The sequence below is a fragment of the Mauremys reevesii genome, linkage group 6, assembly GCF_016161935.1.
Source record: "Mauremys reevesii isolate NIE-2019 linkage group 6, ASM1616193v1, whole genome shotgun sequence".
Classification (NCBI taxonomy): domain Eukaryota; kingdom Metazoa; phylum Chordata; order Testudines; family Geoemydidae; genus Mauremys; species Mauremys reevesii.
The window spans coordinates 97,969,612-97,990,149 of record NC_052628.1 but is presented as its reverse complement, the minus strand read 5'-3'; the positions used below and the strand labels follow the sequence as shown (position 1 = coordinate 97,990,149).

Here is a 20,538-nt window from a genome sequence, read left to right as displayed (position 1 = left end):
TCATGTTATATAACTCATAGTTTAATGGATTCTGTACACGAGACTGGTTGTTGGTGTCAAGAAATGCACGAGCTTGATTTGGAGGCTGTGGAGAGGTGGCACCAGTTGGTCAGAAAACTGAGTGTGACTTGCCTGATTCATATAGCTTGATTTGTTTGTGTTTGTGTTGGGGGGATGAGGGGAGGGTCTATCTGTAAGACATGAATTCTAGTTGATATTATGAAGTTGTTGATATGAAATTTCCTTATCATGAGAAAACTCTTTCTATGTGGATCCATCATGTTGGACAAGACCTACAGCAGGTACTCCCTAGGCTAAGAACAATGAATGTGGAGTATTTAACTTTAAAACTATGTTCTAATGAGAACATACTTATGCTAAGTAGGGAACCAGTTTGGCCAAGTTGGTGTTAACGGGTATGGGGGTTAGGAGTTGAAAGTTACTGAAGGTTGACAAAGAGACAGATGAGAAAAATGAAAAGATTTCATTTTCATTTCTAAAAGAAATCACTGGAGGAAGACCCACAGGACATTTGGGCAAAAGGAAGGAAGGGGATGAACTGGCCAAGGTCAGGTTATCTAAGCTGGGAGAGAAGGCTCTGTTTTTATGCATATAAGTGTTGCATTGCAACAGAAGGATGTTGGATGACCCCAAGTGTCTCTGATCCAGGCCCATATAATGGCCTGGTGTGTTGAGGAAACTGAGGCAGGGAATTGTATGTAGGGTTTACAATTTTTGTTCCAATCTGTGTATTTTCTGTGTGGTGAAGTAAATAGCAATAGAGTGTTAGAATACCGTACAGAGTGTCTGGGTGTTATAATCTACACTTACCACATGGTCCCTTGAAGAGGTAAACCAGAAGGCTCTAACCTATGAGTGTACTTCTGGGAGAGAATGTGTTATAATGACTTCCCAGTTGACTTGCGGGGCGAGCCCCCACTTGTAACGCTGACAGACCCCAGTTGTCAGGGGGCAGGATTGACCCTGGGACATTTGAAGCATAGGGTATGAGCTTCTACTGCATGAGCTGAAAGCCACATGCACCTTTAAGCTAAGGCTGTAGGAGACTCATCAATCTCTAGATTGTCCAGAGGGGGTCAGAGCACCACACCAACCAGGCATGGGTTGCATACTTTCCATAGCTGTTGATCCCTGTCATCAGCAGGCAGAACTGAACATGGGACCTCTGGAGCTAAATGCATGAGCCGCTGCTTCATGAGCTAAAAGCCACATGCCTCTTACTCAAGGCTGTAGCAGACTCATCAATCTCTAGTGGGGTTCGGTGCCACTAGAGAGGAACAGAGCACCACACGAAGCAGGCATGGGTTACAACAGCATATAGGCATGGAAATCATATAGTGTTTAAGAAGAATTAATTATAAAGGTCACAGAATCTGCCCCAGAAGCTTCCTACAGAGATGGAACTCTCTGTGTGAGCCTCTCAGCTGCTCCACGTGGAAGTGTGGGTGAGGTGGGCAGAGGTGGAATAGGGTCGGCTGCCTTCACTCATCATTCCCTCTTTCCCGGGATGCCATGGATTGTTCTCCATAGGGTTCTCTATGATCTGTGTCAGGGGCCTGGACTGAGCAGACCCACATTGGGGGGGATCAGTCCTATTGCAGCTCTGCTGGGCTGCACCTCATTATGAGAGCTGCCCAAAAATGACACTTTAAAAGGTTGTCCGAGGCAACTGCATGCAGCCTGGAGCAGCCCCAGAAAATACTACTTGGCAGTGAAAGGATTAGGGGTGGGGAGTCTAATGGGTGAAGAGCTGAGACAGAGAACGAGAAACTTTGATAATCCTATTTCAAATGGCCTATTCCTGCTCTCATTATTCACATGTAATTTTGTTTGTGGTGTACGCCCAAGAGTGAATCTAACCTGGGTGCACACAGAGGAAATGGGATCAGGCAGTGGTCCACAAACCTGATAAGAGTGCATGTGAGCACAGACTTAATATTGGGGGCAGTGCTAGTGTGGGTAGGTGCTGGATACATACAAACCTGACTTGATTTTGGTGGAGGGAGAGGGTATGTGAATGCACATTAAGCTGAATGATGAGGTCTGGGCAGGCTAATTACACACTAACAATTGGAGTGCATGCAGTCTTGCTTACTGGGGGAAAGGGCACCAATCTAGCCTCTTCCAACACAACCATCTACTACACCGAACATCCAAATTGACAAGTTTTTTGGGGGAGAAAATATACATTTCAGATCGTATATCTGGTAAAAAGTAGAATAGGAAAAGGTGGTGGAGTTCAGGTGTGGTGTGTGGTCTGTTTGAATGGAAAGGCTAATTATCATTCTGTAATGATTATTTTTAATATGGAATTACTGCAAACCGGGACTCATCAATGTATTTAAGCACGATCCTAACTGGTAGCACTAACATCAGTGGGATGGCTCACATACTTTTAGTCACATGTAGGGTGACCAGATGTCCTGATTTTATAGGGACAATCCCAAGTTTGGGATCTTTTTCTCACATAGGCACCTATTACCCCCCACCTCCTGTCCCCATTTTTGACATTTGCTATCCGGTCAGCCTAGTCACATGCATAAGTACTCTCTGGAATTGGGGTTTTAAGGCTGAACAATTACAGGGTTTTTAACATTTTTATTCTCCTTTTCTTTCTTTTTGATTCAATAGGTATTTAATTCAAATTACTACTACTATAGGTTTCCATTTTATATAAAATAATTATTTATTTATAAGTAACAAATATCTATGATAAATACATAAATAGGAACAATAAATAAATAACAGACTGACATAAATATCCTGTTATAAATATCATAAAACTATCTGAAAATACTTTCACAGTGCACAGATAGAATAAATAGTAACAACAGCTTTTAAAATTCCGTTGCATCTCATTTTAAATCATATATAAAATATTACTTGATTTCGGTTAGTACTTCTAAAAATGTAGGTATTTAACTTTCTAAACTTCTTTGTGACTTAGTCCTATATTTTCTTGTAACTTTTTTGCATCGATATCCTTCATTTTGCAATTTAAACTTTGAGTAAATCAACAGAGTATTATCACGTAAATTATAATATAGGCAGTTGGAATTTCATTATGGAGTGAGTGTATTCCATAATAGAAGGTCAAGTATTATGGAGTCTTAGAAGTCACTGTGGGAAGAATCAGTAGAGAGGAGGAAATCCACTGCACGGTACAATTTCATCCAACTGTTTTAACATCTGTAGTCACTGCATCCTTAGCTGGAATGAAATGAAATTTGGTTGAAACACAAAGGGAAAACTACATTTTCCATTGCATTAATATCAGTACATTAAATGAAAATATCTTTCCACACCTCATATTCTCTCAAATCATATGCTCAGTTCATATATTTTATAAACGTCTCTATGAATCTTCTCAAGCTGTGGTATATGATGAGGACAGATTAATAAATAACAACCATGACCATAATAGAAACTCACTACATATGTAGAACTCAGACTACCTTGGGGGTGGAGGGGAAGTATCATTATTTGATGACCAAAGTACTGGTGAGGTGGCTAAGGATTCAAAATATATGTACTTTGTTGCATAGACTGCCAATTATGTAGTGCATAACAGCACCTGATCTATGGGAGATTATGAAGAATCACAAACCTAAATAAAAGTAGAAACACAGAAAAAGAAATCCATGTAATTGCAAATCCATTTCCAGGAGAGGATGGGAAGAGCCTGAAGTTTCTGCCATGGAAGCCACTGATCATGTAGAAGAGGATCAGGCCCTATATAAGCAGAGTTATAAAATATCTGCTATCTCTGTTCAGCTGTATAATTGACACTAATCTTAATTCATTTACTCCAAGGAAAAGATCTGTACTGTACCTTAGTTACTAAGCCTTCTAGTGAGTTTGTCAATAAGTACAAAACATCTGGGTATTTCCACACGAACGATCTCCCAGGCACACAGGCTGTATTGGTTTTCTTTCAGGAAAGCATCTATCCCCTGAAAGTACTTTTTCACACTCCGAGTGGTGAGCTGGAGGTCCTCACTTTCTGGATTGGTTAATTCCTTCCCCATCTGTGTTCTCAAACATGCCTCCAGCCGCTGTATTTGCTGGTAAAGTCCACTTTGGAACCTGACTATGGATGTCCCATCCCAGGCACTCTGGGTGAGGTTTTTGTTAAAGATGTTGAAGATCTCTTGAAGGATCTCTTGAATTGCCACCTTGGCATTCTCCTTCTGGGACACTGAAAGTTCAACAACATTCTGGGTGGGCTTGAAAGCTGCCCTTTCATTTATGCATTGTGAGGGGAAATTTCCGCTCATTTTCTGCAGAAGTTCCAAGCTGTCTTTGTTAATTTTGTTCTGCTGGAAGTGAAGCACAGTACAGAGCCGAGATGAGATTTCAGCAGAGAAGAGCAGTACAAGGCAAACATGCAGCAAACACCTGGTGGTCATGATGATGTCTAGACACTCCTTTTCTTTGTGTGGAACCTTGAGCCTGGAGTTTGTTGAGGCTCCTACGAAGACTGCTGTGTCTTTCCTGTATGTCTCTGAATTTAAATATTTGGTTGGAGAAAGTTTCTTTGATCATTTTCTATTTACAAGATTTTCCTTCTTGGAGGTTTCAGACTTTTTTCTTTCTGTTTTTCTTGCTATTTTCTAGTTCTTTTACCATGTTTCCTCCTTCTGTTTTTGTGTGAAAGTGACCACCCATGACAATACACAACCCTGTTAACTCATGTTGGATCCACATATATACAGGCTTTTTATCATACATTAATTTCTATAATTTGAGAAGATCATCCACAATTCAAAAGTGGTACGGAAAAGACCTCCAATTCGTCAGACAGTGCACTTCCCATTCATAACCTCCTTCATTTGAGAGATCAGGAATATTTAAATTTTTCTAGGCATGGAGGAACTAAATGTGGGAGGAAAGGGTTAGGCCTCCCAAAAATATTGGCCAATCTTCCCAACTTTAACCATTTCCTCCGATTTGGAAGGCGCATTTAAAGTCTAGACAGCACAAAGCATCGGTATCTTCCTTCTGTGAAACCACAGGAAATAGAATGCTCTGAGGAAATGGAACCTTAACTAATTGTTATTTCCAGGTTTTAATATACATATTGGAGCTGAGTAATAGATCCAGCTGAAAGGTGTGAATATCATGTCCTGTTGATCACTCCAAGTAGCTGACAATAGTGAAAAATTGAGAATAATTCATAAAACAGGATGAGCAATTAGTATAGTAACACATGCTAGAGAGGTACCCACATGGATGACTGTGATTGACAATGTGGTCAGAAGGAGGTTATGCAGAGAAGTGACATTATGTATTTTTTTTTACCAATTGTGTCCCTGGGATGAAAGAATTCAAATAATTTAAAAAAAATGAAATTCAATATTCACCATTTTTGCTGGTTCCTTCTTTTTTAACCTTTGCCTTCTCCTCTGCTTGGGCAGGGAAATTCTTTAGTTTGTTTAATTCTCTTCACTTCCTGTGGTCACGGTTCATTTTCTGGTTCTCAAGCTCTAGCACAGACTGTTGTGCTGGAGTTTCCATCATGGCAAGGAAATGTGTTTTAATTCAACAAGAAAACTATTTTCACTGAAATTAAAAATGAAAAATCACTTGAAGAAACCATGAAAATATTTTTGTGCATATTAATTTGATTAGAGTCTCCCAAGTCTTCCTGAACTTTTAAAAGAAATTTGAGATTTTTGCTTCAAATTTTTAAAGCCACTCCTCAAAGCAGAGAAAAAAGACTTACCAGAGCCCTCAGATTGTCATGGGCTGTGCTCCCCATTCTCCCATGACTTTCCAGGGGTGTTGGGCATCCGTATTCCACACCAGGGTGAAATACCAGGGGAAGATGTTGCGAGGTACTGAAAGCAAATGAACAAAACTACAAATCCAGTATATGAATGAAACCATTCTTTTGGTCTTATTACTTGAAGCTTCACACTCCCAGCACCCATTGTTCCAGCCTGGGGCAGCCCTGGCATGGTGGCTGTAATGGAACCACGCTGATAGGGACCAGAAGGCAGGTCTAACAAAGCCCTAGAAGTGATGCAGACACTCAGGTGCTCTGTGTGGAAAGATTTTGTGTTCTGTGCAGAAGCCATCAGGTCATCTATTTTTATGATGAAAGCAGTGCAAACTATTTCCTCCTGCCTGCTAGTGAGATGATAAGGGTGAGCTTAAGTGGGGATGTATTAGTGGTGTTTTCCTCCCTTTTTATCTACCTGTGATTGGCTTTCCCACAAGAAGACCTACAGTCATAGATGATGGATAACATCAATGGCTCTTAAGTAGATTAAAAGATTCTTCCATGTAGCGCAGATTAAAAACCATGTGATGGAATGATTGTCAGGAGGTTCTCCTCTGCGCTATAGGGGTACTGAAGAAGTTAGACTTTGAAGAAGAGTTTGTAAGAGGTGGAATATGATCAGGTCAAGGCCCCTCTCCAGCCACTCCCATAATTGAGTTTCCATTTCAGCATGTAGCTGTGGATATTCTGGGTCCTTTCCATAAGAAGACACCCAGAGGAAAGCTGTACATACTGACTTGCTTGGCCGTAAGGCCAGGGCAAGCACCACCTCTGGCTGTAAGTTTCCTAAAGATGAGTTCAGCTATTGAGGATCTAATCCTCCCAGACGAAATGTAACATTTTCATGGACTCTCATTGTGCCAGCGTTGACTCTGGTCGCAAGGTAAAGATGTGTTCAGCTATTGAGGATTTAATCCTCTCAGAAGAAATGTAACATTTTCATGGTGTGACATTCTGTACCTCCATTACTCAGGCAGTGCAACTTCCCCTCCCACATACATAACTGAGTCCCATATGTATATATTTGTTATAATATTGCATTGGCCAGGAAGCATCGCTTTATATTGCACATGCTACATTGTACATGTACATTATACATAAGATCATATTTCCTTTTGTAAACATGTAACCACCTTATGTAAAATTGAGCAAAATGCTTAAAACAGTTCAAACACATTATGTGAGGAAAAGATACACACTGAAAATGTGTTGCGGTTACTGAAGTATTTCCCAGGACTATCTCCTTCAGTCCTGCATCTCAGGATATAAAATAATCTAGACCGGCAATAAACTGTACAAAGGGAGACTGTCTCTACAATGTAAATAGGTGAAGTGATCTAAAACATACTTTTCTTGGGCAAGACCTCATAAGATCAGATTACATGTCCTTCAATTTTGCTCAGTTTTTCTGTGTAAAAGAATGAAAGCTGGCACCTCCTAGAGTAGAAAACCTCCCAAACATTTTAGAAACGAATTAACCACTATATTAAGTCACATGTGCTGCCCTACCCTCTGTTTATATACAAAACCAGAATACAAGCAGAATAGCGGCACTGTGCTGAAAGCAGGGTATGTGCTGGGAAGTCTCTATGCCCCTTGGATTCTGTCATGCCTTTCTTTGCAACCTGAATGGAGGGCTGCGGGTGTAGCCACTAGACAGGTCTGTGCTGTAGGTGACAACCAATGTATGAGGTGTATCGGAACCCCATTTGTCTCTACCACTAGAACACCAGTGCAGCTATTCCATGCCAACCCAGCAGACTAAGGGGCAAAATATTCCACCCAAAGCCAGATTTTTGAGCTTTGATGAGAGGTGGCACCATTTGGCCCCATGTGTTCTGTATTTCTTGCCTCATTTTCTTGCTAAGGATATTTGCATACCATAATCTTCCCTTTTCTGTGACCTCATAACTTCCATAGCAAGTTGTTTCTAATGTCATAAGCAGTGGTGATATGTGTAAATTAGCAGCAGTAGATGAACTTCAGATGTATAATGTATAGCATGTCCTCAAGCTTAAGGGGAAAAAAAGCACAAGTATTGATTTGTTCTCAGTCCTTATTTACAACCTTCTACCAAATTGTTCAAATTTATTTGAACACATTGGATTAGAATGAACAATCCTCGATCCTTAGATAATTAGGGTAGTTTAATGACTAATAGCAATGGAAACCAAGTGCTCCACCCAACAAAAAGCAATAACTTGGGAGTTCTCAGGCAGATACAGGGCCAGAATATGGTGTATTGATCCTTTCCCCAAGTACAGGGTATCTATCTAGTGCTCAAGATAATGTTAAAAGGTGCAGTCCAGGTACCCCATGCTACTACATTGCCCAAGGAAATGTGGTTCACCAACAAGGGGGCAAAGCTATACACCAACTAGTGCATTCCAAGTTGCTAATACATAGTCATCATCTTCTGCACAAAAGCACAATTTTTGTGCATGGCCATGAACCAAATGCTGCTTGTTTGACTAATGGAAAAATTGTCAGTTCCATATCCATGCCATCTTATTTTATCTTTTTGTCTGACCACTTTTCCTTGCCAAACTCTAAAGCAAAGATCAAGCGGAGTGCACACTAGCTGTTCTGAAGCACCAAGGTAAAACAGTTTGATGTCAAAATTGCAAAACCGATATGGAGTGAGGCTAACCCAGATAGGATCCCATACTTTATTGCATTCGATAATGTGCCACACAGCATTGAAAATGGTGGTATATTACACTATAATACAAACAAGTAGCATGATGGTTTTGCTATATTTCCCAAACTTGGATGACCTGCTGAGGGGGGAAATTGCTCTAATGAAAACACTAGAGGTTAGCACATAGTGTAGACACTTTACTTTGACAGAATGGGCAAGAAAAATATTGGCCCAGCCAAAGCATAGAAGCAACTTGATGTAACCTCTCTTCAAGCAGGTCATTTTAACTCTTCACTTTTACATAGTATCTTCAGAGGCTTTATGTAAACTATGTAATTATCTTCTATATTTCCCTTACTCCTACTTTTCATCTAACAATTATGGCACCACAACAAAGTTCATCGCATATTTCCCACATCATTTCTCCTCCTTTTCCTCTCTCTTGGTCTGTGTCAAGCTTGCCTGTACTTTTCCTTGTATAGGCAGCTTCATTTCCCTGTTAGACCAAAACTGTGCTAGATAACCTGTAAGGGCCATCAAATAAACCCCTTTAATCCTAATTTCCCTTGAGGGGCTTTCCAACCTTGGGAAGCTTTTTGGCTAAAAGATAAGCTCATGTTGGCCTATATTCATCTTAACGTCTGACAACGTGGCAACCCTTCAGCACAACTCCTTTCACAAAAGAACAATTTCATATCTAGTGGGGTGATTGTTTTCAATTACTTGACTGTGTATTCATGCTGGTGATGGTCAAATGCATAGATAATTGAAGCATGTATGCAGCTGACATTTGCAAAATAATAAAATGTTAAACTATCTTCTGTGTTGAAATTTTATGACTGTCAAAAACATATACTAACTATGCAAGTCAGAATGCATCAATTCTCCCCATGTATAAATCTGTGTGGTATAAATCTGCTCCTTGAACGTGTCAGATACTGCTTTGTATAATGTATGAGAAAATGTAAGTAAGTGCACTATGACATGACACACAGGATCACAACACATACAAGCAGACGGACATAAATAGACAAGACAGAGGTGCTATAGCTGTTACCTAAACACAAAATCTTAGACAAGGTGAAGAACCTCCACAGGCTATAGAAAAGGTGATTCCAAGTCACAGGAATGATGTCTTTCATGCTCATACTCACAGAGTAAAACATACTCTTCAGTCTAGATTTGTTTTCATTCAGGTCAAGGAAAAACATCAAAGAAAGGGCTTAACCCTGAGAGGCACTAATGGCTTCCTGCAAGGTCCTGAGCACTCTGAACTCCCACTGAACTGGTGGGTGCTCAGCACATCTCAGAATTGGGCCCAAAGACTGAACAAAGAGAAATTTTCCATGGCAGAGAAAACACAGTGACTGTAACATGCTGCATCTTAAAGACAAGATGGCAGCTGCATTAGGCAGGGAGAAAATCTACTTTTAAAAGTGTAGTATTTAGAAAACAGCCTTTAATTTACATTGCTATGTGTAGAAAGAATAGTTAGAGATAATTGGCAAGATTCTGTCCCCCCTACTCACACTAATACCTCACTCTCCTAACACTGATTTCAATGGGGGTTGCTTGTGGGGTATTGTACTTGTCAACATAAGGGTGGCAGAGTCTGGCCCAACATGAGAACAATGGGCCAGATCCTCAGCTCATGGAATGCAGCATGGCACCTTGGCTAGCCCAATATTATTAGAAGAATCCAGATAAGCCAGAGTAGAAGTCAGTTACAGAGATTGGTGTAAGAGGGTCAGAGCCAGAGCCTGACAATAAAATTCACACACACACACACACACACATATATATATATATATCTGGAGAGAGAGATATCAACACTCAGAGATCATCCAGAGCTCTGAGATAATAATAGAGAGCCCCTGACTAAGCCAGCCCTGATTACAGAATGGGCCCCACCTGAGAGAAATTAGGTGATTTCAGGTTTAACTACTGAGTGGGCCCAGCTGAGGAAGGGCTGGAGGAAAGAGAAGGCAGAGAGTCAGAAAGTGCCTGGAGGGTTTTGAGTGAGCAAGGAGGCACCTGGGATAACCAGGGAACAGATTTGGAGACCTAGAAGGGAAGGAAAGAGGTCAGGGAGGAAGGAAGGAAATAGCGCAGGGAAAACTGCCATATGGCTGGAGGATTTGATGTAGCTGTGCAGTACAGGGCCCTGGGCTGTAACCCAGAATTGAGGTTGGGACTGGATTCCCCTACCAGCCCCAAGGACGTGGTGTACCAGGGTAGCTGAGCCCAGCAAGGGGGCTACAGGCTGAATGTGACCTTGCTGAAGAAGAGCTGTGGAGAGGGTGGAAGCTTTTTATTTCTGTTAGATAGTTTTGACCTTTACTTTGGAGAGCTGACACTGGAAGGAATGGGCTAAAGACTGTGCCCTGGCTGGAGGGATGAGTTATCTGAAAGAAACCACCACAGCCCCAGAGTGACTGTTGACAAGGGCTGCTACCCCACAAGGACACTGTGACGCCATGCCTGGCCATGAGGAAGTGCATAGTAAACCCTGTTACCATGCTTTTCCTTACATGCTTTAACTGCAGCATGTCTAAAACAACTATATTTTTGTAGTTTTCCTTTTCTATTCTCTTTTTTTCTTATACTTCATGGCAAGCACTGTATCTCAGCCCTAGTCTACAGCCAGCTCCTCCTTCCTTGGAAAAGAAGAGCTGAATCTGACACAGAATTTGAATTGAAGGACACAGTTTCCAGTTCTCACTTGGACTGGAATCACAGTTCTAGCAGCTAAAATAATTAGTTCAAGAGACATATAAGCAGAAGCCAAAATGATAAATACTTTTAATTAAATATTTGCCATTTGAACTCTGATCTTGAGAGATGCTATATCTTTTCTCTTGGTCAGTCTGAAGAACTTTGTTGTCTCTTGCCCTTCTTCTTTGAAAGAGATTACGTACACAATTTGTTCATAAAGCAAGAGAATGGCAAAAGACTGCCCTCTAGTGACATTTCACAGTAATCTTTCAGAGGTTGCTTTACTCTTTACCATGGACCAAGATATTCCAAATTTGCCAGGCCTGGGTTCTTTTTGGATTAAGACATTTTGAAAGTCTTTCTATAAAGTAAAGAAAGACTTGAGAACGTGGTTGAATCAAAAATGTATAGGGTTACACTTCATTCTTTGAAATTGCCCTGGGATCAAAGATTTTGTTGTCTTAGTTTCCAGATAAACAAGCAAGCTATAAACTGAGCAGTCAATAATACTTATGAGTTTTGCCATGGTAAGAATTCCTGATGGTGGTTGTTTTGGTTTTTTTTTTTGTTGTTTCTTTGTTGTCTTTTGGGAGGGGAAGGGACTTAGAACCGTTTTTCTTCTGGGTTCCCCTGGAAACCTGTTACACCTGTATAATATTTGTTCATCAGCTTTTTATTGCTACAGAGCCAACAGTGCCACTTTTTAGGATGGGTATATTTCTGCCCACAAGTCATAAAGCTTAGTTGATAGATACATCTCATCTTCTAAACTATATGTTCCACAGGTCATTAGCTGTCATTGATTTACTTCTGGAAGCTCCCAACAGTTTGTTTCCTAATAAACAGGGTTTCTAGTTTTGGGTTTCAACTGATAAAATGATCCCAAATCTATTTTAACTGCTTGAAAGTTTTTAAAACCTAGAACAGAAATGAATCAAATTTGGATATTTTGAAGGTTTTATTGATTGATTGTATTTAATCTTTCCTGCTGGAGCAGGTCTCCCAGTCTGTTACTGGAATGTTAAATAATACATCTGTGAAGGGGAAGATCTCTAATGTTGTTTTACTCTGTTAAAACAATGGCTTAGCTTCTTTCCTGCTATGTGGCAACATTGTGATCCTCTGCTGGCGAAAAGCTGCTTTCATGCTGGCATAGGCAGCCAGTAGATGATTCTCTCTCTATGCTAAGGAATTCTAAATGGTGTAGAGCTGCCTTCTCCTAGCTCTTGGGGTAGTGGACAGGGTTGAGGAAAAGGAGGTATGACTGGGATTTTCTTACACGTTGGTCATTCTTAGCTGTCAGTTGTGTCCTGGGGGCTGTGGACAGATGGCACAATTTAGAATAGCCCTGAGGTTGCTTTAAACTGCTTAAACTGAACTTGAGCTCAGTTGCTTATAATTTTTCAAAACTGTAACAACTTGGGCTTTTTTTTTTAAGTTTAGCAAAAATGGGTCAGCTGTTTCTGAGAATGGGATAGGGGAAATGTAGTTTTGCCAATGTTTAAAAAAACCCCTTTTATTTCTGATTTTTAGAGGGGTTCTAGCACCTTCAGACTTTGGAACTGGAACTTGGAAATTTGGCAGGGGAACGGTCTTGGGGCAAGAGAGATGTCTTTTGCTGCCTCTGTGAATATGTGAACAGATTTGAACAAGTCATCAGCCACTGAAAATCACCATTTCCACATATTCAGTAGAGTTTTGTTAGAGGCTTGCTGCTAAAATCTCTCAACATTCCATCTCCATGGAGCATGCTCTCAGGCCCCAAGGAGCTTTATGGTAGGTACAGAGCTAAAGTCTTGGATGGGACATAGTCAAAGCAGTATAATTAGCAGCCGAATATTGTATGACTTAGAGGAAGGTGTGCAGGACTGGGAACCTGGAAAACTTCAAATCTGACTTGTGTTAATAATTCTGCCTACTTCAGCCCTCCTATCTTGGAGACAGGCCAGTATCATTCTCTGCATTTCTGCAGGAGCTGAGAGATTGCACAAGGTCATTTCTAATGGAGCTAGGAATAGAACACAAATCTCTAAAACAGCAGACACAAAACTCATCCATAGCTATGCTGCCTTTCAGACACAGTGTGCCAAATCTGTGTGTTTGCGTGTGCTGTCTGTGTTAATTTTTTCACAGGTCTGGTCAAATTTAAACCAGCAGGTGAGCTGTTAATCTTCCTAGAGGAAGAGGATATCAAGGGGGGAAGAATGGGGATAAAAAGGCTCCATGTAAGTCTCCAGCCTTCTCTGCCCTCCCCCAGTAAATCTTCCCTTCAATCACCATTCTTTTACCCTTCTGCCCCTTCACTTTCCCTCCATTGCATCATTCAGGGTACAGGATAGACAAGTGAGGCAGAGTAATAGTGAAGAGAAAAGATGTTCTCTTATGTGAAGGCGCTCCCTGGGGACCCAGGAAAGCACAGTTCTATTGCTGATTCTGCCACAAGCTTCCTATGTTACGCTGGTTGAATCTGTCATAATCATGCATAGACCCCACACTACAAGAAGGATGTGGAAAAATTGGAAAGAGTCCAGTGGAGGACAACAAAAATGATTAGGGGGCTGGAGCACATGATTTATGAGGAGAAGCTGAGGGAACTGGGATTATTTAGTCTGCAGAAGAGAAAAATGAGGCATTTAACATCTGCTTTCAGCTACTTGAAAGAGGGTTCCAAAGTGGAGGGATCTAGACTGTTCTCAGTGGTAGCAGATGACAGAACAAGGAGCAATGGTCTCAAGTTGCAGTGGTCTCAAGTTGCAGTGAGGGAGGTCTAGGTTGGATATTAGGAAAAACTATTTCACTAGGAGGGTGGTGAAGCACTGGAATGGGTTACCTAGGAAGGTGGTGGAATCACATTCCTTAGAGGTTTTTAAGGTCAGGCTTGACAAAGCCCTGGCTGGGATGATTTAGTTGGGTTTGGTCCTGCTTTGAGCAGGGGGTTGGACTAGATGACCTCCTGAGGTCCCTTCCAACCCTGAGATTCTATGATTCTATGTGTGGGTAGGTACTAAGGTGGCACAGGGAACCTAGATTCTGGCATTTCTTAAGTTTTTAGTGCTTCGCTTTGCAGCTCTAACATTCCTTTAATAAAGTGTTTTTTTGCTATAAAATAGTAAAACAATAGATACATTTACAAAAAAAATCTGACTCTCATATAACGGCGTATGACGTTTCTCATGTGATCTGAAGGAGTTAAACAAACAGATTTTTATAAGTATTTAAGTGCCTGAAGATGCAGATAAGTTGGTTAAGGCAGGCACCGGGCCATGCTTCTGCTCCGGGGCGTGGGCGGCCGCCTGCTCCTCCCCCGGCCCGGGCGGCGGTTTCCACGGAGACAGCGGGATACAAGTGCCTGGAGCCGCCTCCCCAGCCCGGCTCGCCTCGGCCCGCAGGCGGCGGGTGTTAGCAGCCGCCCGGACCCGCTCCTGGGGCCCTGCCCGGGCTCTCGCCCCGCGCTCTGCTGGGCTGTGGACAGGGGTGACTCGCCCAGCCCGAGCGGACCCTCCGGCTCCGGCATAAATAACTCTCGGGTGGCCTGGCCCGGCCCGCCGGAGGGGCCGCGCCGCAGACAGAACCCGAAGCCCCCAGCCCGGGGAGTCAGCAGGTCGGCGCCGTGAGCACTGCAGACAAGGTGGGTGGGGAGTCCCGGGCCGGGCTGGGCTGGGGGCAGGGCTCAATGTGTCACCCCTCCCGCCGTGCCACTGCCCGTTCTGCTGTGCGGACAATCAGCCACTTCTCCAGCCACATAGCCACCATCCAGCCATGCAAGTGCCCGGCCACCAGTCCTGCTACCCAGACACCTTCCCGCTCCTCCAGCCATGCAGCCACCCGTCCAGCCACCCATCCAGCCATGCAAGTGCCCGGCCACCAGTCCAGCTACCCAGACACCTTCCCGCTCCTCCAGCCATGCAGCCACCCGTCCAGCCACCCATCCAGCCATGCAAGTGCCCGGCCACCAGTCCAGCTACCCAGACACCTTCCCGCTCCTCCGGCCATGCAGCCACCCGTCCAGCTACCCATCCAGCCATGCAACTGCCCGGCCAGTCCAGCTACCCAGACACCTTCCCGCTCCTCCAGCCATGCAGCCACCCGTCCAGCTACCCATCCAGCCATGCAACTGCCCGGCCAGTCCAGCTACCCAGACACCTTCCCGCTCCTCCAGCCATGCAGCCACCCGTCCAGCTACCCATCCAGCCATGCAACTGCCCGGCCACCAGTCCAGCTACCCAGACACCTTCCTGCTCCTCCAGCCATGCAGCCACCCGTCCAGCTACCCATCCAGCCATGCAAGTGCCTGGCCACCAGTCCAGCTACCCAGACACCTTCCCGCTCCTCCAGCCATGCAGCCACCCGTCCAGCTACCCATCCAGCCATGCAAGTGCCTGGCCACCAGTCCAGCTACCCAGACACCTTCCTGCTCCTCCAGACATGCAGCCACCCGTCCAGCCACCCATCCAGCCATGCAAGTGCCCGGCCACCAGTCCAGCTACCCAGACACCTTTCCGCTCCTCCAGCCATGCAAGTGCCCGGCCACCAGTCCAGCTACCCAGACACCTTCCTGCTCCTCCAGCCATGCAACCACCCGTCCAGCTACCCATCCAGCCATGCAACTGCCTGGCCACCAGTCCAGCTACCCAGACACCTTTCCACCCCTCCAGCCATGCAGTCGCCCACCCACCCTGCCACCTACCTGTCTGGCCATGCAATCGCCAGCCAGTCCTCCAGTCATGCAGCCATCAGACCAGCTGCATTGCCACCTGTCCATGCATTCTGTCACCTATGGAACTGCCCAGCCTTCAGTCAGCCATCCACCTGCCCAGCCACAAAGCTGCCCACCCTTCCAACCGCCTAACCATGCAGCAGCCTGTCCAGCTTTCCAAGTACCTGCCCAGTCATGCAACCACTCACCCAGCCTTCCAATTGCCCAGCCTCCCAATCACTCATCCACTCTCCCAGCCATGGAGCTGCTCAGCCACCCAGGCTGCCAACCCTCCATCCATCCATGTCCACTCACCCAGCCCGTATGACCACCCAACCACTTGCCTCACCATCTACCTTCCTATCATCCATACATCTATTCACTCACTCATCCATCCACCCACCCACTAGCTCAGCCACTCACTTTCCCACTCAGACACCCACCCATGCACTCAGTCATCTACCCATCCACACACCCACTTGAGGAGCCATCCAGCCACCCATACAACTGCTCACTCACCTGGACATCCCCCTATACACATCTGGCCACTTCCCCAGCCATCCAAGTGCCCAGTCATCCATACACTCACCCACTCTCCTACACCTCCTTACACTCAACCATTTGCTCATTTGCCAAACCATATGTACCAACAGTCCGTACACCCAGTAAATTTCTCATCCCACTCTTCTCCTGATTCTCTGTGCCCCACCCACTTTCCCATCCATCTCCCACAAACTCAGCCATATCCTCACTTACACACTCAGCTGCTTTTTGATCCAACCCTCAACACGCCAGTCCACCCATCCATCACTCAACTTTAAAATTATGTTATAGTTGTTTATTATATAGCACCACAGGTGGGCATGGTGCTTTCCAGAGCTGATGAAGACTGTCCTGTTCGTGAGAGCTTACCCTCTAAAGCACTGGTTCCCGAGTTGTGGTCCATGAAGCACTTGCTAAGGGTTCACAGACAGCTGGCTGGTCACAGGGTGTTGACTCACTTCCTTGCTTCCATGTGCTTGACTGCATTTAAAAAAAAGTTAAAAATACATTTAGACACCTTCCTCACACTATTTTTGTATGTGAGCAGTTGCAGTAATTGCTACAGGAATGCATGCAACAGAAAGGGAAGGTCCATGAGATAATCTCTCCATTAAGAGGAGATCCATACTATAAAAAACAACTTTGAGAGCCTTTGCTATAAGGTAAGATGATAGCACAGGGAGGGCTAGGAGAGAGAGAGAGAGAGAGGGTGAGGATGAAGACAATACAATTATTTGATTGATTGGGAAATGTACTGTATTTTTCTTTAGGATTATGCAGGTTATTTTAAGTGATAGGACTAGGTTTTATAAGCAGGGCTTGAAAAATCCACTTGCCTTTGGCTAATTGGAAAACTTCTGCAATATATAAACTTTCATTTAAAAAACAAATGCTAGCCCTTATAGTTGGGAAGATAAACAAATGTGAATCAAGTGCAAACTGGTGCAGTACTGCCTCCTGGATCTTCTACTCCTGAAGAAATTCTGTGCCAAAAATAAAAAATTCTGCACCAGAAAATTAAGAATTCTATGCACAATAATTTAAAATTATGCAAAATTCCACATATCTTAGTTGTCAAAATAACACTCTATAATCGTGCCAGTTTCAATTATTTTGGTAATTTATTCCAAAATACCTGTCAGCATACTCTAACAATACAGACACACAAATTGCCCCAGGAGTAGGGAGTTAAAGAAACCCCTATGACAACCCAACTCCTGTTTCTCTTCCCCTTACCCTCCAGAGCCCAGCCAGAGGTGCCCCTCCCCCACAGCCCAGACACTCTCATCCCCTTCCCTCCCAGAGCCCATGTATGCAGAGGGAGAAGCAGCCTGACACTGAGTCCTGGGCTTGTATGGCATTTCCTGCATGCCATCTCCTTCCTTCAGGGTGTGCCAGGAACTGTAGCTTCCAGGAACCCTCCAGCTCCTTCTCCCTCTCCCTGCCAGCAGTGTCTTCTATTTGGGAGTTGGGCTTTGCCGGGTCCAGCTGCCCCTAGTGATGGCCAACAGCTCTGCAGTGCCAGTTCGGTTGGGGGGAAGGAAATTCTGTGCAGAACATTAATTCTGTGCAAATTCTGCATTGCACAGTGGAACAGCATTCCCCCAGGAGTAATCTTCAGATAGACAGCTTATGTTTCCAATATGCTGCTGCTCAAGGTGAAAACTGCAGCACAGCAAACACTAACCAGTCTTGTTAGTTTATGTAGCTGCTATTCAGAACCCTCTGGGGAGCAGTGTAATTGACAAAAATCCGTTCCATTTTACTCTGCTGCTGCTACTTGAGAAAGCTTTGAGCAGTTGTAAAAGGAAGCACTATTCACTGGGGAGAAGGACTCAGACAGAAGCTGAGGGAGGAGGAGTATACCAGGGTAAATCCTCTTTGAGCAGTCAGGGAGGAGCTAGAATAGAGGTCCATGCAGACTACCTATCTTGGTATGTGGTGGTACATTTTGCTCAAAGTAGCCTGTTCTCACCACTCCAGTGAAGATACAGCATTGTTTGCTGGGGTGATATAACTTATCACCCCAGCAAAGGGAGGGATAGCTCAGTGGTTTGAGCATTGTCCTGCTAAACCCAGGGTGGTGAGTTCAATCCTTGAAGGGGGCCCATTTAGGGATCTGGGGCAAAAATCTGTCTGGGGATTGGTCCTGCTTTGAGCAGGGGGTTGGACTAGATGACCTCCTGAGGTCTCTTTCAACCCTGATATTCTATGATCTCTAAAGTCCTAAAGATATTTGTGTTACTATGGTAACTCCCTTGGGTCATCCCTTCGGGATAGGGGATTCCTAAAAAGGGTGACGTGGGCTGGATATAGGATAAACTATTAGAAGTGACGTGAGAGGTTGACCTGAGCCAGAGAAGTAAGTTTGTTCTTCATGCTAAAGAGAGCTCTAAAGCAGCAGTATTTGAGATCTACTCCTGTAGAAACCCACCTGGGTACATGAAGATTGAGGAAGCCTGGCTTAAAGGTCAGAGACTAATTACTAAAAGGGCCAGGTTATTGAGTATACAGGGATGTACCAAAAAGTGTTAGAGAGCTAATGTGTTGAAGAATTCTCTTCTGACTTTGTTCAGTTGAAACTGACTTCTTGTATCTAGTAAATATTATTTGTCCTTTTATCATTTGGAAACTATTTAGAAATACTATTTGTTTTGTATTGCTTTCTAGCAAAAGTGGATGAGATCTGGGCTGTATTCCTATCTGTGCCAAATATCTGTGTGCCTTTGGGCAAGTCACTTAATCACTCTGTTCTTCAATTTCTTCCTCTGTGGCAACTGGGATAATATTTACCTATCTTACTGGTAATGTTTGTAGAGTCTTTTGAGGTCCTTTAAGGGAAGGTACTGTAGCAGTGAAAAGTATTATTTTTAATTATTAATCTGGTCTGCATTAAAGAAAGTAGTATAGAGGAGAGATTAGAGATAGGTGTTGGTAAAATCAACAAAAGAAAATTCCAATCCCTAGAAAACTTGGATGTTTAACCCTTGTTCTGCATCCAGAACTGTCATATTGTTGAACCAAAGGAGGGCAGTTGTTGTATAATTTTCTTGTTGTGGGATGAGACAAAATGGGGGTAAAATAGGCCATCTGTGAATGGGAACTCTGGGCCAGGCCAAACAAAGCAGGGTAGGCTTTGCCTACTTTATTAAGTTAGATCCAATGTGATCTTTACTCACGTTGTAAATTACCAATGAACATTTAGTTTAGTTTTGCCTAACCATGTTCAAATATCAGCCATCTCTACTGGGAAACAAGAAAAACCCTTTCTCTGCATTGTCTCACCTCTCCTCCTTCAGTTACCAGTCTTACCATCCCTCAGCCTCCTCCTAATTTTGTCTCCCCTCCCCCCCACCAATGTTGTTTACCAAGTTATTTCCCTGCTGAATTGCCCTACTTGACATAGCTTGTATCTGCAGCATTGTCACTGAAATGAACTAATATTCTGTCTCTCACACTGTACTATTAAAACACAAGTATAATTTATTTATACCTCTAGGTGGCAATTGCAGACTGTGATCTGTTTTAGAGAATCCTGTGAGAACACATTGTTTTCTTAAGGGTTTAATCTGGTGGTATCCAGTTTGCTTTGGAACAGTGATTACTCCTGGAGGAATTATGTGCCAAAAAATCAAAAATTCTGCACACAATATTTTAAATTTCTGCATATTTTATTTGTCAAAATAACACAATATAGTCATACCAGTTTTGATTATTTTTGGTCATTTAGTTCAAAATACCTGTCAGCAAGTATGTCTGTAACCATACAGACAATAAAAAAAATTCAGAAAAGGTTTTTTGACAAATAGATTCCTTACTAGGCATATTAATACAGAACTCTGAGTAATAATTCATTTAAACTACAATACAGAACTGTATTTCCCGCACCCCTCAGAAGCAGTTTAAAGGCTTGGGGGAGTCAGGGGTAAGTGAGGAGTTGAGGGAGAGGGAAGTAAATGGCTGGGCAGGAGCCTGGTGTGAACTTGGAGGGCTGTTGGATATGGGTGGGAAAAGTATGGTGTGACATTGCACTCCATATGCTTTATGAAAATATGCTTATGAATGTGAATATGATATAACTGGAATATGCATTATGCAAAAGGTCTCTTGTAAGATATCATTACAAAGTTTATAATC

At 43.4% G+C, this 20,538-nt stretch overlaps 2 protein-coding genes across 2 annotated transcripts in view; one reads left to right on the top strand and one right to left on the bottom strand.

Annotated features, from left to right (window-relative positions):
* Positions 1–3,854: 3,854 nt before the first annotated feature.
* On the bottom strand, positions 3,855–4,430 carry LOC120407284 (interferon beta-like). The gene has a single exon (XM_039542793.1). It carries the CDS (start codon positions 4,428–4,430, stop codon positions 3,855–3,857), a length of 576 nt encoding a protein of 191 aa, XP_039398727.1.
* A 10,284-nt stretch (positions 4,431–14,714) lies between these two features.
* Positions 14,715–20,538, top strand: part of LOC120408123 — a 91,800-nt gene continuing 85,976 nt past the window's right edge. The window contains exon 1 of the mRNA XM_039544727.1: positions 14,715–14,790. The gene's annotated coding sequence lies outside the window, so the exon portion shown is untranslated. The remainder of the gene's footprint in view (positions 14,791–20,538) is intronic.